At 43.1% G+C, this 14,458-nt stretch overlaps 1 protein-coding gene across 1 annotated transcript in view; it reads left to right on the forward strand.

The window, feature by feature from the left end:
• Positions 1-14,458, forward strand: part of TPH2 (tryptophan hydroxylase 2) — a 378,574-nt gene that overhangs the window by 205,117 nt on the left and 158,999 nt on the right. Inside the window, exon 5 of the mRNA XM_086937035.1 lies at positions 5,064-5,260. Coding sequence (XP_086793161.1) covers positions 5,064-5,260 — 197 coding nt within the window. The remainder of the gene's footprint in view (positions 1-5,063; positions 5,261-14,458) is intronic.

Raw genomic sequence — 14,458 nt, forward strand, 5'->3', positions numbered from 1 at the left:
ATGAAGGAATTAGAGAAGAGAGCAATTTCAAGTGATGTTAGTGAAGTGTCTTGTCATTCCCACATGTTTTGTCCACAGGAGGACGATGATCAGGACGATATTGCTCTCATTAAGCAGAAGAAGATCTTTAACAAAAAAACGGCGAATGTTAAAAGTCAGAGCACTTTTAAACCCCTTCCTTCTAAACAATGCTTAAGATGTGGTAGTTATGGTCATGCCTCTGACTCCAAATTCTGTTTTGCAGCTAAACAAGAATGTATGAAGTGTGGCAAGTTAGGGCACTATGCTCGGGTGTGTAGAAGCAAAGCTCGTTCATCTGTGTCATGTGAAAGTAACATTCCTGAAACCACAGATGACATTAACAAGATTTTAGTTGTTGGCAATGATGATGGTCTTCAACACGAAGAGCACAAACGGAAAAATAGACCTTAAGCGCTGTTTAGTATAAATGATAAAAATGTTCATTTAATGCTGGACACTGGCTCACGCTACACCATCATTCCCAACTGTCTTTTTGTAGATGTGTGGGGAATGGGTCCACTTCTCCCGAAAGATATTTCTCCTGGTGGGTATCAGGGCGAACCCCTAGACATCCTAGGTTACTTTGAAGCCAACATCAAGTTTTCTACGAGACAAATTTATGGGAAGGTCTATGTCTCTGAATCGGGCCCTGCTATCCTAGGTTGGGTTCACCAATATGACCTTTTTATTATTGTCAATCCTCGTGCCGATCCTCAAGTCATGGTTGTTGAGGACATAGAGTTACTTTCTATACTTTCCAACTTTAAAACTGTTTTTGGAGAAAACTTAGGCTTATGGAAAACTCAATTCCTGTCCAGCACAAGGTGAGACGTATTCCCATTGTCATTAGGGATGAAGTGAAAGGTCTTCTTGATGACATGTTGGCTTCTGGGGTGATTGAGCCTGTCGAAGCCTCTCCTTGGGTTTCGCTTATTGTCGTCACGAAGAAATCGGACGGCAAACTCCGTTTCTGTGTCGACCTCAGGTCCCTTAATCAGTGTGTTGTAGCCGACACCTTCCCTTTGCCTAACATAGCAGAGTTGGTTACCACTCTTAATGGAGCTAAGTTTTTTTCCAAACTAGACCTCAGGAGTGCATACTACCAAATTGATTTACATAAGGCCTCCAAAAGTTTAACAGCCTTTATCACTCCTTGGGGTACCTATCAATTCACTCGACTCTCATTGGGTCTTAATTCAGCAGCGAGCGTTTTTCAACGCATGGTTTCTAGCATCTTTGAAGGGGTACCTAAGGTTGTTTATTTTCAGGATGATATTCTGATGTATGGTCCCTTACTGAAAGTCAGCATAATTCCACACTCAAAATTGTTTTGGAAAAATTATCCACTGCTGGTCTTACCTTACGCAAGGACAAATGTTTGTTTGGGGTGGATCAAGTGGATTCTTTGGGTTATACCATTACCTCCTCTGGCATCAAACCCAAAAAGGACTTGTGTGAAGCCATTCGTTCTGCACCTCCACCTTGTGATAAAGATCAGTTACGTTCCTTTATGGGACTAATTTAATACTATTCGAAATTTGTCAAAAACTTTTCTGATAAGACTGTTTGTATCAGGTCATTGCTTAAACGTGGTGTTAGTTTCATCTGGGGAGCTCAACAGCAGGAGTGTTTTGTAAATATCAAGAATGAGATTTGTGATGCCAAGGTGTTGTCTTCCTTTGATATTCACAATAAGTCAATTGCCACTGTGGATGCCAGCGCGCATGGTTTGCGGGCTATGCTGTCACAAATGAAGGGAGCGTCAGAGGTTACCATTGCTTTCGCTTCCAGGACCCTCACTGACACCGAGGAAAATTATTCAGTCATTGAAAGAGAGGCGCTAGCTGCTTCTTGGGCTGTTGAATACTTCCGCACATATCTTTGGGGCATGAAGTTCATTTTAAGGTCTGATCACAAGCCCCTTATCAAAGTCCTTTCACCTGGAGGGGCGGGTAAGGGTTCAGCCCGGCTCATGAATCTTGCAGCCAGGTTACAAGAATTTCAGTACTCTGTGGAATATATTCAAGGTTGGAGAAACGTTCAGGCCGATTGCCTTTCAAGGTTGTCGTTAGACTGGCGTTCCTCTCATAATTCGGAAGCGTCCTTAGACTTGGATGATGTTGCAGTTGCTTCAGTTGAAGACGCTGTCTTTGTGGGTGAAGGAGTTTTTTCCTCTAGCGATTGGTCTAGGGAAATGGCTGTTGATGCTACTCTTCAGGAGGTTATCAGACTCATCAGATTGGGGTCTAGGCGTGAAAGTTCTGTTTCTGTTTCTGTTAGACCCTATATCAAGGTTTTAGATGAGCTTTCGATTGTCAATGACATCCTACTTAAAGGCGAGAAATGTATACCACCCTTTGGGTTGAGAAGTAAAATGTTGGCTTTGGCACATGAGGGGCACATGGGCCAGACACTCACTCAAAGACGCATTAAGGACCACTTTTGGTGGCCAGGCATTGACTCCCAAGTAGTTGATTGGATTGAGAATTGTCCTTTGTGCAGGGAGGGTGAGAAACGTTTAAAAACTGGTCCAAAGGTTGTTCCTGATGCGCACATACAAAGTCCCAGTCTACCCTGGCACACGATTTGTCTTGATTTTATTGGCCCCATGGGTGAGTTAAATGAAAGGGACAGATTCGCTATTGTGGTTGTCGATGTGTTCACTAAGTGGTTGGTGGTGCATTTCACTAATGATATCACTACACCGAATACCATCAGATTTTTAGGTAATCTTTTCAAGTCAAGTCAAGTCAAATAACTTTATTTCGATTCCATATAGAAATCATAAAAGTGTACATAGAAAATTTTAAAAAGACATTGCAATTAATCCACCATAAAATCACAATACATGTTTACACAATTTTTTAAAAATAAAATCACCGTACATGGTTTTTTTTAAAGCTAATTTCCATCAAGACTCAGTATCTATTTCTAATCACCAAAGCTGATCTAATAAAGTTTAAAACGGCATTACAAATATTTGCAGTTGACAAAGACAATAAGAGGTCATAAGCTTCTTTATAATGACGCGTTCCAAATGATTCTAATAATGGTTTGATGAAAGTGTTTCTTGGAACTTTATACAAAGGTAATCTTTTCAAAGAAGAGGGTTTACCATCTATCATTATTACCGATAATGGTCCCCAGCTCACATCTAAAGATCTGCAGGTATTCTTGAAAGAGTGTGGCATCTCTCATCATCGTACGTCCTTGTACAACCCCCAAGGCAATGCTGTTTGTGAAAGGGCGAATAAAGTTGTGAAGGGCATTATCCAAATGGCTTCTAGTAGTGGACATATTGTCAGGAAAATGGTGAACGAAATGTGGGCGTACCGCACTACCCCCCTAACTGTTGGAGATTTATCCCCTTTCCAATTGATGAGAGGACGTGATCCTGGTCTGAAGTTGTTTCCGTCTTGGATGAGAGATGTTGTCACCTTGCAGACTCAGTGTAGTGCTTTTGATGGTGAACACGTTAATGTTCCTGAATCTTCTTCCCTGGTCCCTTTTTCCTCTCCTTTTTCTGTGGGAGATTTGGTCAAAGTTAAGTTGGGGAGGCTACTAAAGGGCTTGTCTAAATTCAAGGGGCCTTTCAAGGTCAAGAAGGTACTCAATCATTGTGTCATTCTTAATAATGGTGAGTGTTGGAACTTTAGGAGGATTGCTCTCTATAAGAGAGTGAAATCTACTTCGTCTTTGGTTTCTTCGCCTCCTCTGCCTAATGGTGGTTCCACTTCTCTTGTTCCCGATTCTGGTGTTCCTTCTACGAGTGGATACTTGTTAGCTGATTACACGCCCTAAGGGCCTCCAGTCCACAATGAAGTTAGCGGCTCGGTGGTGGGGATGCTCCTGCTCCTTCGCAGGCTCTTGCTCCTGTTAAAAATGACTTTATTGGTACACGTTCTCTTAGGTCTCGGCGGCCTCCTGTTTATTGGCAAGATTTTGTATGTTAAGTTTTCTTTATCAGTTTTGTTTTGTGTTTTTTTCTTCTTCTTTTTAGTCAACAGAAAGGGAGAAGATGTGTAGTACATTGTAAGTTGTCATTCTAGTCTATTTAGAATACCTGTACCTGATGTTTTACATTCTGTATTCCTTGTATGCTTGTTCTGTGGATTCTACATTGTGGCAGTTGACTGGTTGATCCTGCAGTGGAGGGTCTGCTCTTACTCTACCTCCTAACCTACAATAAAGGATTCTGCTTACTGCTTCTACTTGTCCCAGGACTCCTTTACTACACTTTTCTCACAAAAAGGAAGATATTCACCAGAAGTGCAATGGTATAGTTGGAGAAAATAAACCGTTTATGAAAGTGTAAAATGGTAAATTTTACCATCATGTACTAGTAGTATTATATTTCATACAACCCTTAACCTATTCTATTACATTGTGGAGCATCTTAAAGGACGGTTGGTCCACTGTCAGTTAACCATCATGCAACCACAGCAACTTTCTCTTTTTAATATCATTGGTTAAGGATGGTCTTTGCCCTCACTTATCTTTTAATACCGTTGTTAAAATATTGTCATAATGCGTAGGACTTCTGAAGGGGCAGAAATATCAATCAGGATAAGAGAGAAAAGTGACCATAGATCTTTGGGGTTTTGAACTGTCCTGTGCAATTAAGCAAAAGCCAATAAAGGAGTCAATGTAACTTGTGACGTTTCAGACCTCAGGTTATCTGTCTTCGCAATTGACTTCAGTATGCCAATTTCCAAACTGATGTGTTGAGAACTTTTGTTGTCCTCCTGAGTGTATAATTGTTAAACCTGTTTTTCTGATAAGACTTTTAGCCATTTGCATTTTATTTATGTTCCACAGATCTATTTTCAAAGCCAAGACATGATAGATAATAATCCTGTAAAGAAATATCCAATATAATTCCAACAATGTATTTTCCCTAGTTACAGATAGTGGTACACCTTAAAAATACTGTAATTTCTTGAACACTCAGCAGACACTCTCCTTTTTTTATTTTCCATATTTTTGCATCCAATGTCCCAGGCTATTTATGTATGTTCCAATACTCTTGTGTTCTTTATTAGAGGCCAACCAATTCCTACAGTTGAATACACACCTGAAGAAATCAAAACCTGGGGAACGATCTTCAGGGAACTCACAAAACTCTATCCAACTCATGCTTGTCGAGAGTATCTGAAAAACCTCCCATTATTGAGCAAGCACTGTGGATACAGAGAGGACAATGTACCCCAATTGGAAGATGTTTCCATGTTTCTTAAAGGTAAGATTAATCTATAGTACACAGATTTGAAAGCCAAAAATGAATCTCATGTACACTTTCCATTATACTATTATAACTATATCAAATCTCTTATAGATAGTGATAGATAAAACAGCATCTTACTTGGTGAGAGATTGGAGTGTTGGAGCAAATTAAATGTTTGTGATAATAGCTAAGTACATATTGTTGTGTTACACATCAATAGCAGTATATCATTAAGGGCACTTGACATTGTCAGCATTTACCAAAATAATGCTCACAGGGCCATCCATGGCAAGGGCCGATTCTCCATCCAGATATAACTCCAGAGTCACAAAACACACCCTTCACTCAGGAAATGGCACTGATTAGCTTAGATGATATAACAGATCTTCTTGATGGCGGTCCCATCCCTGGGTTGCTCCCGGCGCCAACAAGGGTGGTGTTCCAAGCATGGAGGCGGCACTGAGTTGAACTGCCCAGGGCTAAGCATGACGAGTGGGGCTGAGGTGGACTGGATGGGACAGGCAAAGGACATCTGAAACCAACATTTGGCCAGGCTGCTGGCTGGACTGGGTGGCACGGGTAGAGGTATTTCGAGGCTGGGACTGTATACGAATTTTGTGCTTGAGGGACATGTGGGAGGGCAGCCACATGAACTCCATTCAGAACCTAAAGATTGACGTTAGCCTGCATGGATTTCAAATTTATCAATACTGATAGTTGCCTACACGCCTTGTTGGATTATTGGGAAGCCCTTGGAAGTACACTTTCTAATGGGGCTCCTGGTAAATGGAGGACTATCTCAGATCTATAGAACTCCAGTGACACACGCCCCACTCTTTATGGGGTCCCTGAGAATGTGTTGGGAGGGGTAACTAGGCCCACTGGAGGATGTAGAGTTGAGGAATGGATGTATAGCGCCCTGTAGTCTGGTAATCTTTGCATTCTCTGACTCATCCAGTTTCAATAATTACACCGGCCTACTTTACATACCAATGATTAAGGCCATAAGTTCCTGTTAGTAATGGGGGTCTCTAGTTAGCAGCGGTTTGTGCAAGTAAGGACCCATCTTCCTAGTCAGGGTAAGGGGATACACTTCTAAAATAACCCCTGCTCACCCCTTGATAGCTTTGCATGAAAAGACGGGATTATCTCAGAGGCATTTGTGCACACATACAGGAGTATAGTGAAAACACTACAAATGGACACCAGGCCAAGTTCGAAAATTAAGTAATCATTATCTAAACCAAACAAGACCAAAACGACAAAAATCCACAATACAGCAATCAAAATGTAATCCTTAGAAGGTACAAACAGTTCTGTCCATAGCAAACTATAGATGCAACACTTACAACACAAAGTACCTTGGATGCACCACAATCATAAACAAAAAAAGTGGCAGGGAAGGTGATGCGTCAGTTCCTTACATCCAGGGAAGGTGATGCGTTGGTTCCTTACTCCAGGGGAGGTGATGCATTGGTTCCTTACTGCCACGCAGGGGAGCTGATACGTCGGTTCCGTACTGAAGGGGAGGTGATGTGTTGGTTTCTTAATGTGCGGGGAGGTCATGTAATGGTTTCTTACTGTGGCCCCGGTGTCCTTGTAGACTTGGCACCTCGGTGCAACGCGTGGGAACCATGGATTGCATCGGTTCTCGATGTGGTGGTGGCAACGGCGCTGCATTGGTCTCTCCAGCTGTGGTCCCATGATGTGTTGGTTCTTGCAGCTGCAGAGCAGGGCCTGAGTCGGAATTGATTTGGCGATCTCGGACTCCGGTGCACAGGATTCGTCATGTGGCGATTTCTCCAGCCACAGGCAGGCGCTGCATCAGTTTCTTCAGCGGCACTGCGACAATGCATCGGAAACAGGTGCGGATGCATCGCACTTCTTTTAGTTGCATCACTTTTTCAGCTCCCAACAGCAGGAACAATCTCCAGAGGCCTAACTCAGCAACAGGCACCTCTTGGCGCAGATCACTACTCCCAGTAAGTAAGTTCAGGGGAGCTGGTGATGAAGTCTTTGTTTCCCTGAGACTTCGGAACAGGAAGCGAGCTCTCCTTCAAGCCCTTGCAGATTGTAGTGACTTAATTCTCCTTAGTGCATCCTCTTCTTAGTTGCTCAGCCAGAATGAATGTGATGTCTAAGTCTACGTCTACGTCTAAAAACGTGCCGCCATTTTGAGCAATCTCAAACTTTGTTTTGCCCAGCATCCTTCGGCACAAAATGTGCTGTATGACAACCATGAATACACGCTTGTGTCTGTCAATAAAGCTATTGTGATCGAGTCTTCATCTGGTGCTATCTCTAGTGCTGCCTGCTCCCCTTCTTCATCTGGATGCATTTTTCTTTGCGTGTCAGGTTCTGTGTCGAGTCCTCAATCAACTCTTCACTCTGGTACGTGACTGTTGTTTGCAATCTTCGTGGCGCAAGCTTTTCAAGGACTTATTGATCGGCGTGGGAAGTATTCATCATCTCGGGTGAGAGAGTTCGCTCACCGGCGTTGGTTAAAAGTTCATTTAAAGCAATTCTCTTATACTGCATTATTTCACATGTGTGTGTTGTTGCTCAGTATTCTTACAACAGCTTATTTTGTCTAACTTTTTGGAAATTGTCATGTTTTGGGTAATGCAACACAAATTATATTCCAGCTTAATGTTATAATTTTCACTGCTTCTTTGAATCTGCTCATGCAGTAGTCAGGCGCTGTGTCGTGTGTTTTATGCTAAGTTTTGGAACGCAAATGTTTCTAGGGTAGTGGTCTGTAGGAGCTGGTCTCCTTACTCTTGTTCATTTTCACAGTGTGGGTGGTGCGCACACCCATTCACTGTTCCCTCCCTACATATTTGTGTGGTGCCTGACTTTAATGATACGTTAGTAATTCATTCAGCAGTACGGTAATACATCCAGCAGTGTGAGTTTTATTCTTTTACTTGGAACGGTGTACACATACTGTGCTTTACTCTGTAGGTGGTGTATCCTAGGTTCTATTTTATGCAATGGGTAGTGTACCTATTTTGTTGTTTATTCTGTGGGCGGTTTACTCCATGTTTCACTTTACACAATGGGCTGTGGACCCATATTGTTGTTTATTCAGCGGGCGGTGGACCCCATTTTGTGGTGTGGCCTGCGCTTGGGCTGTGTTTGTTACACACTTTATTTTGTTTGCGCAATGGCACATCACTGTGTTTTCATTGGCTTGCATGCATTTTTCTGGAGTATACCTTTGGTTTCGATGTGTATATATTTTATTATGGCAAGTTGGACAGTGACAGTTGTGTGGAATTTACACCTCGTGGGTTTCCTGGGTGTCCTCATCTTTCTTTGTCCCACACTTTGGCTACCGGTACGACAATGAATTTCCTTTAAGACAATGTGTATATCCCATCAAGCCTTTTGGGACACAGGACCGGCAATCAGCCGCGAACTAATAACACAGTACCATCCCAGTAGAAACCTCCGCTCAAACCAGGCTTTCTTGGCCACAGTCCCTAGAATAAAAAAGGCAAGAGCTGGCGGCAGGATGTTCTCTTACAATGCCGCCAAGCTGTGGAACTCACTCCCCCTTCAACTCAGGTCCAACCCTAATCTGTCCTCTTTTCGGAAGCAATTGAAGACTTTCCTTTTCAAGGTTCACCACTAATCTCCCAGCGAAATTCCTCTGTCAAGCAACCACACCTTCCAATTAGCGCTTGGACGCCTCAGGGCAGCAATCGCTCTCTACAAATATATGTTTCATTTCATTTCATTTCATTTCACTTCGCCTTGGCACTTGTCCTTCTGAGGTGAGTTGTGGGGGGTTTACCCACTTCTTGGTTGGCATTGCGCCTTGGGCGCAGCATTATTGTTGTTTTGTGCCATAGTTGTACTTTGGGCTTTGTATCCTTTTGTGGATATAGATATATATTACATGAAAATCCATACTATGTTTGAGGTGTGTGGCATAGATTGAGTGTTTGGATATTTTTCTCTTCCTATTGTGTCCTCCACTCTCTGAAATCCACACCATACCTCCATGGTGCGATATGTAGAGACATGGTTGGGTGTGGTACTTTTAGTATCGATTTTACTCCGGCCACACTAACGAACTAACTGCAGCATCAGCCGCACCGATTATACGAGGACATCGCTCCCGTTACCAGAGGATCCGTGCATCAACCCGGTACCGCCTTCATTTTGCGACTCGGCAAACTAACTGGAACAATCAATTAGCAGTTCCCCGACGCGGGAAACGTGGCCCCGGCCACCAGCAACGCCTGCTGACCTTGCTCGCCCACCCATGCGACACAACCCTGCAGGATTCCTGGCTACTAACCCAGGACCGAGATCTTAATACCCAAGCCTCTTCACATGCACCTCTCTTCGAAAGAGGCGTATAAATCTTTTACCAACAGGCAATACAATATCAATAAGTCCTGATGATGATCCCCATGTATCTTAGAGCGGGGGATCGAAACGTCGACCTTTTAAAGTAGTTGTACAGTATAAAACAATGTGTATCATTCACTGTATATGCTACTCTGGCAAAACACTTGCATTTTTGATTTAGAAAAAAGTGTCCAGTTTGCTCTTTTCCTTGCCTGTAAAACCTCTTCCTACCTCTCACTCTCCCTAATCTTTTCTGTTTCGTGGAAAAGCACAGGACTCTGCTCTTGTAAATTTTTTGTAACTTGATTTACAAATATTCTTACATTGTGAAAATAAATTCCTTGTCCGGCTGGACTTGGACAAACACAAGCGGCTTATTAAGGCTTTGCTTAATATTTCCTTTTCTATTCATGCACTGCTTTGGACCACTGTTTGCTTACAAATTACTAATAACCCTTGGTCCACCGCCAATAATAGGGTCCCCCTTGTTTCCCAAAAAAAAGTTAATTATTATGGTAACAATATTTTATGTGTACTATAATTTAAAATGCTTTATTATGTGATGAAATTGTTTTAATTAAGGATTTGAACTTTTATTGGTATGTAATTCTTTCAGTCTTGGGCTTTTCCTACTGTTGCTTTGACTGGAGTGGGAATAGTTATTCTAACCCCTTCAAAGACCATCACTTTCCCTACTGTTGCTTAGACTGTTGCTTAGACTGGAGTTGAATAGTAAATCTAACCCCTTCAAAGTTCAACACTTTCTCTATTATTGCTTAGATACGTATGACTAGAAAATCTAACCCCTCTGAAGTCCAAAACCTTCCCTGATATTGCTTCGACTAGGGTGAGAATAGTAAATCTAACCCCTCCGAAGTCCAAAACCTTCCCTACTGTTGCTTACACAGAAGTGAGAATACTAAATCTAATTCTTCCGAAGTCCAACCCTTTCCCTACTGTTGCTTAGATTAGAGTTGCGATAGTAAATCCCAATCCCTCCGAAGGCTAACATTTTCCTACTGTTGCTTGGACTGGAGTCAGAATGGTAAATCTATCCCCTCCAAAATTCAGCGTTTTCCATACTGTTGCTTATACTGGAGTGAGAATAGTAAATCTAATCCCTCTGAAATGCAACCCTTTCCCTACTGTTGCTTACAAGGGAGTGGGAATAATAAATCTAACCTCTCAGAAGTCCTAAACCGTTCCTACTGTTGCTTATACTGGAGTGAGAATAGTAAACCTAACCCCTCTAAATTCCAAAACTCGCTCCTGTTGCTTAGATTGGAGTGGGAATAGTACATCTAACCCCTCTGAATTCTTATTTATTACATTTAAATACACTATAAAATCAAAATATATATATATATATATATATATATATATATATATTTTAAAACTTTATTTTTGTCTATTTTGTGTTCATATTCCTATAAACGATAAAGTTGACAAAGTGTTTTTGTATTTTGCATTTAGGTATTTGGCCAAAATTCTTTCTTACAAAAATATTTTTCACACAGTATTTTTGCATTTCAATATTCTTTGCACATGATATTCTGTCAGTGATCCTGTTTCACTTGAACATTTTTGTGCTGTGGGGTCAGACATGCTTATGCACACATTTGAAGGTGGGTGATCCTCTGCCACTCTTTAGACCCTCTGCTTATTTTATTCCTGCTTATAGAGTTAATGTCTTGAGCAAACACGTTCCTCCTTTGTCGGCTTGGAACACTCTTTTGGTTCGGCCTTAGAGGCTCTATTTTGCTGACACCTACAGGCCAAGTGTGCCCACTTCAATTCTGAAACTTAAGCATACATAAAGTCCTCAAATAACTTGACTTTATATTTGTTGTTTTGATTTGCTTGAATCAATGTGACTTATGATGTAACCAGATGATTATTGAATTAAGACTAATTCAAGTATTGTGAGTTTGTAATTTGCTAATCTGTTAATAAGCCTTTGTGATTTGCAATTTACCACTTTCTGCCATTCTTGTGGGCCAAAATGTACATTACTGTTATTGAGGTGCTGTTGAACTGTTGATGTAAATCCTCATTTCAAGACAAAGATTCATCCACTGGAGTAAAATTGAGACTCTGAATTTGCACCAAGCTTTTGCACGGGGCAAACACCGTCCATACCTGATCTATCAAGATTCAGATGGCATTCAGTTGTATGTGGTATGGGTGTATCTGTATCATACCAACTCTCCTCTTTTCAGTCCATAATAGCCATTGGTTATGCCTCCCAGGTTTCTATTGAATTATTCTCATATCATATTGTGTAGATGTGGACGGTGTAAAATGAGTGTTCTGCTCATTATGTATCACAGCCAGGTGGGCTTCCACACAGATTTTCCCTTGCATTTTCGCACACAATGTGCACACTTAAAGTACATCTACGTTTACACCTTCTCCAAATCTGTAACTGTTGTGTAGGTAGTAGGTAGATTTTTGGGGTGATGCCATTTATTTGGAATAATGTTAAATGTGCGAAGAAAATACAAGAAAATGTTTAAACTTAACAACTGTGGATTCTCTACTCCTTAAACAGAGTTTGGACAAAATTTAGGAGAAAACATATCTGTGGACACAAGTTCGTATCACGAATATCGAGGAAAAAATACTTTGAAGTTAAGTTTCTATAGGTAAGCAAAGTTTTACTATACTTAACTCCACATATATGTATCTTGACAATATATAGACAATCTATAGACAAATATATCTATCTTTCTTTAAGGTACGTAGAGGTGGAGTTAAGAATAGTACATGTATACTTACTTATTTGCACTTACCTCCTCAATGTTATAGTCCTCAATATTTTTGACACAATATTCTGTTTAAGTTTTCTCATACAACACTTTAGACAATTTCTAGCCAAATATCTGCTGTTTTATGCCTGTATTTTTGCACAAAAGGGGTAAATTAGGCAAACTGCAAATATACAGCCTCACCAATGTACCTGCTCACGTATATCCGACAGTCCCTTTTTTATATGTTAAAACTTTCTTTAATTTGGTGCTGTATCCCTACTGTTCTCCCAAAGTACATTAATAACAGCAGTTACTGTTCGCCAGTTGAGAGGTATGCATTTTTAGCAAACTCTTAGGGGGTGATTACGATGTCGGGACCAATGCGGACACGGGACCGACCGACCTCAGGTCGGCAGTCCTGACTGCCTAATCATGATGCGACCAAACACTGTTCGATCGCATACTCCCATTCCTCTTTGGGTGCTCGTGTTACGGCGGTAAACCTATAGAGGAATGGGAGTCCGTTTTCAACCCTGCACCGTGTGCCAATCACCTCAAGATACCTGTCATATGGTACAGGAATGAACAGGGGGGCACCATAATGCCACCTCAGGCCCCAACTAGAGGCTGCAGAGGCAAGGAGGCCCTCCTAAAGGCCTTCATACTCGCTCTCCGACAGGCTTTCCATGTCAGAGAGCCCGACATAGAAAGCTTGCCGGAGACTGATTATCGTAATACCAAGGGATGAAAGCCTACCCTTGGGATACTGGCCTGCCTCTGACTGGCAGATGGGCTCCTTGAGCCTGCCGGAAGCCAGCCGTAATGGAAAGGGGCGACCACTCGGTCCCCCCGCACGTATGGCAGAGTACCACGATCCCCCCGGGAAGCCATCTTGGGCGGGAAGCGAGTCTCGGCTGGTATGCCCGAAGCGGCGTAGCCGGGGCGCGCTTTTTCCCGCCCTTGAGTGGGCTGGCCTAGACACTGACGCGGCTGGCCACGCCCTCCGGGCAGGCAGGGGCGGGTTGACGCCCGCCCTGAAGACGGATAAAAGGAGGCGCAAGACCAGAAGGCATCCTCTTGTTCCTGTGCTCTGAAGCTGCACCTCCTCGCTGCACGTGAGCTCGAGACGGAACGAAGAGCCAATTTTGAGCGTTGTAATCTTTCTTTTGTCTTACAGATACTCTGTCGGAGAAATGCCCAAGAGAGGCGGAAAGAGAATGACGACTGAACAGATGCTTCGGGTCCTCATGAAGGAGATGACCGAGCTGAAGAAGCGGGTGGCGGAGAGAGAGGGGGAAGGGGGGCCGGAACGTCCTTCGGCTGGAGCAGCCCCAGGAGGGAGAGCCAAGAGGCCAAGGAGGGGACCAGCTGGGGGAGACGTCCCGGTTCCCTGTACCCCGCTCGAAGCGCCAGCCCCAGTACCCGTGGAGGGGAATCCGATTCCCGTGGTGGTCACCCCGGTGTCCAATGAAGATATGCCGCCCGAGCTGGCAGCACAGCTTGCAGCGTGGTTGGGCGAAAGTAGTGAGGGCGCCACGGCTGTTGACGCGCAGGCGCTGATGAAGCAACTGCGCGAGAAACGGGATGCAGCCAAGGTGTCCGCGCCGGCTGCTGTAGTTGACAAGCCACAAGGGACGATTACGACCGCAGAGGCAGCGTCCGGTGCAGGTAAGCGGCCATTGCCGATTGCGAGGGACGAGTCAGCACCCTCTCGTAGAGAAAGGTTGGGTCAACATGTGCCTTTGGCAATTAAAGGGAAGATTTGGGCGGGGGAATACGTGAACATCTTCTCGTTGCTTGTTGATCATTATGAGGTGGAGCATGTTAAGGGCCAGAAAGACCTCATGCATCCGAGTGTTTGGCGCGCAAAAATGGCCGCCTTTAAAGTGAATGAGAATATTGGCAATTGGGGCAAAGCATGGGGGATTTTTACGTCGATCTTGGGGGAACGTAGGCCCGAGTTGCTTTCCGAGTTGCCGACCTATCAGTCGCGAATCATGGGGTACTCGACGTCACACCAGGGTAACCATTGGTTCTGCTACGATAATCTTTTTAGAAAGGCTAAAGAGCATAATAAAAGCTTGACCTGGGATTGTTATGA

Source organism: Lissotriton vulgaris, chromosome 1_1 (genome assembly GCF_964263255.1).
Source record: "Lissotriton vulgaris chromosome 1_1, aLisVul1.2, whole genome shotgun sequence".
In the NCBI taxonomy this organism is placed as follows: Eukaryota; Metazoa; Chordata; class Amphibia; order Caudata; family Salamandridae; genus Lissotriton; species Lissotriton vulgaris.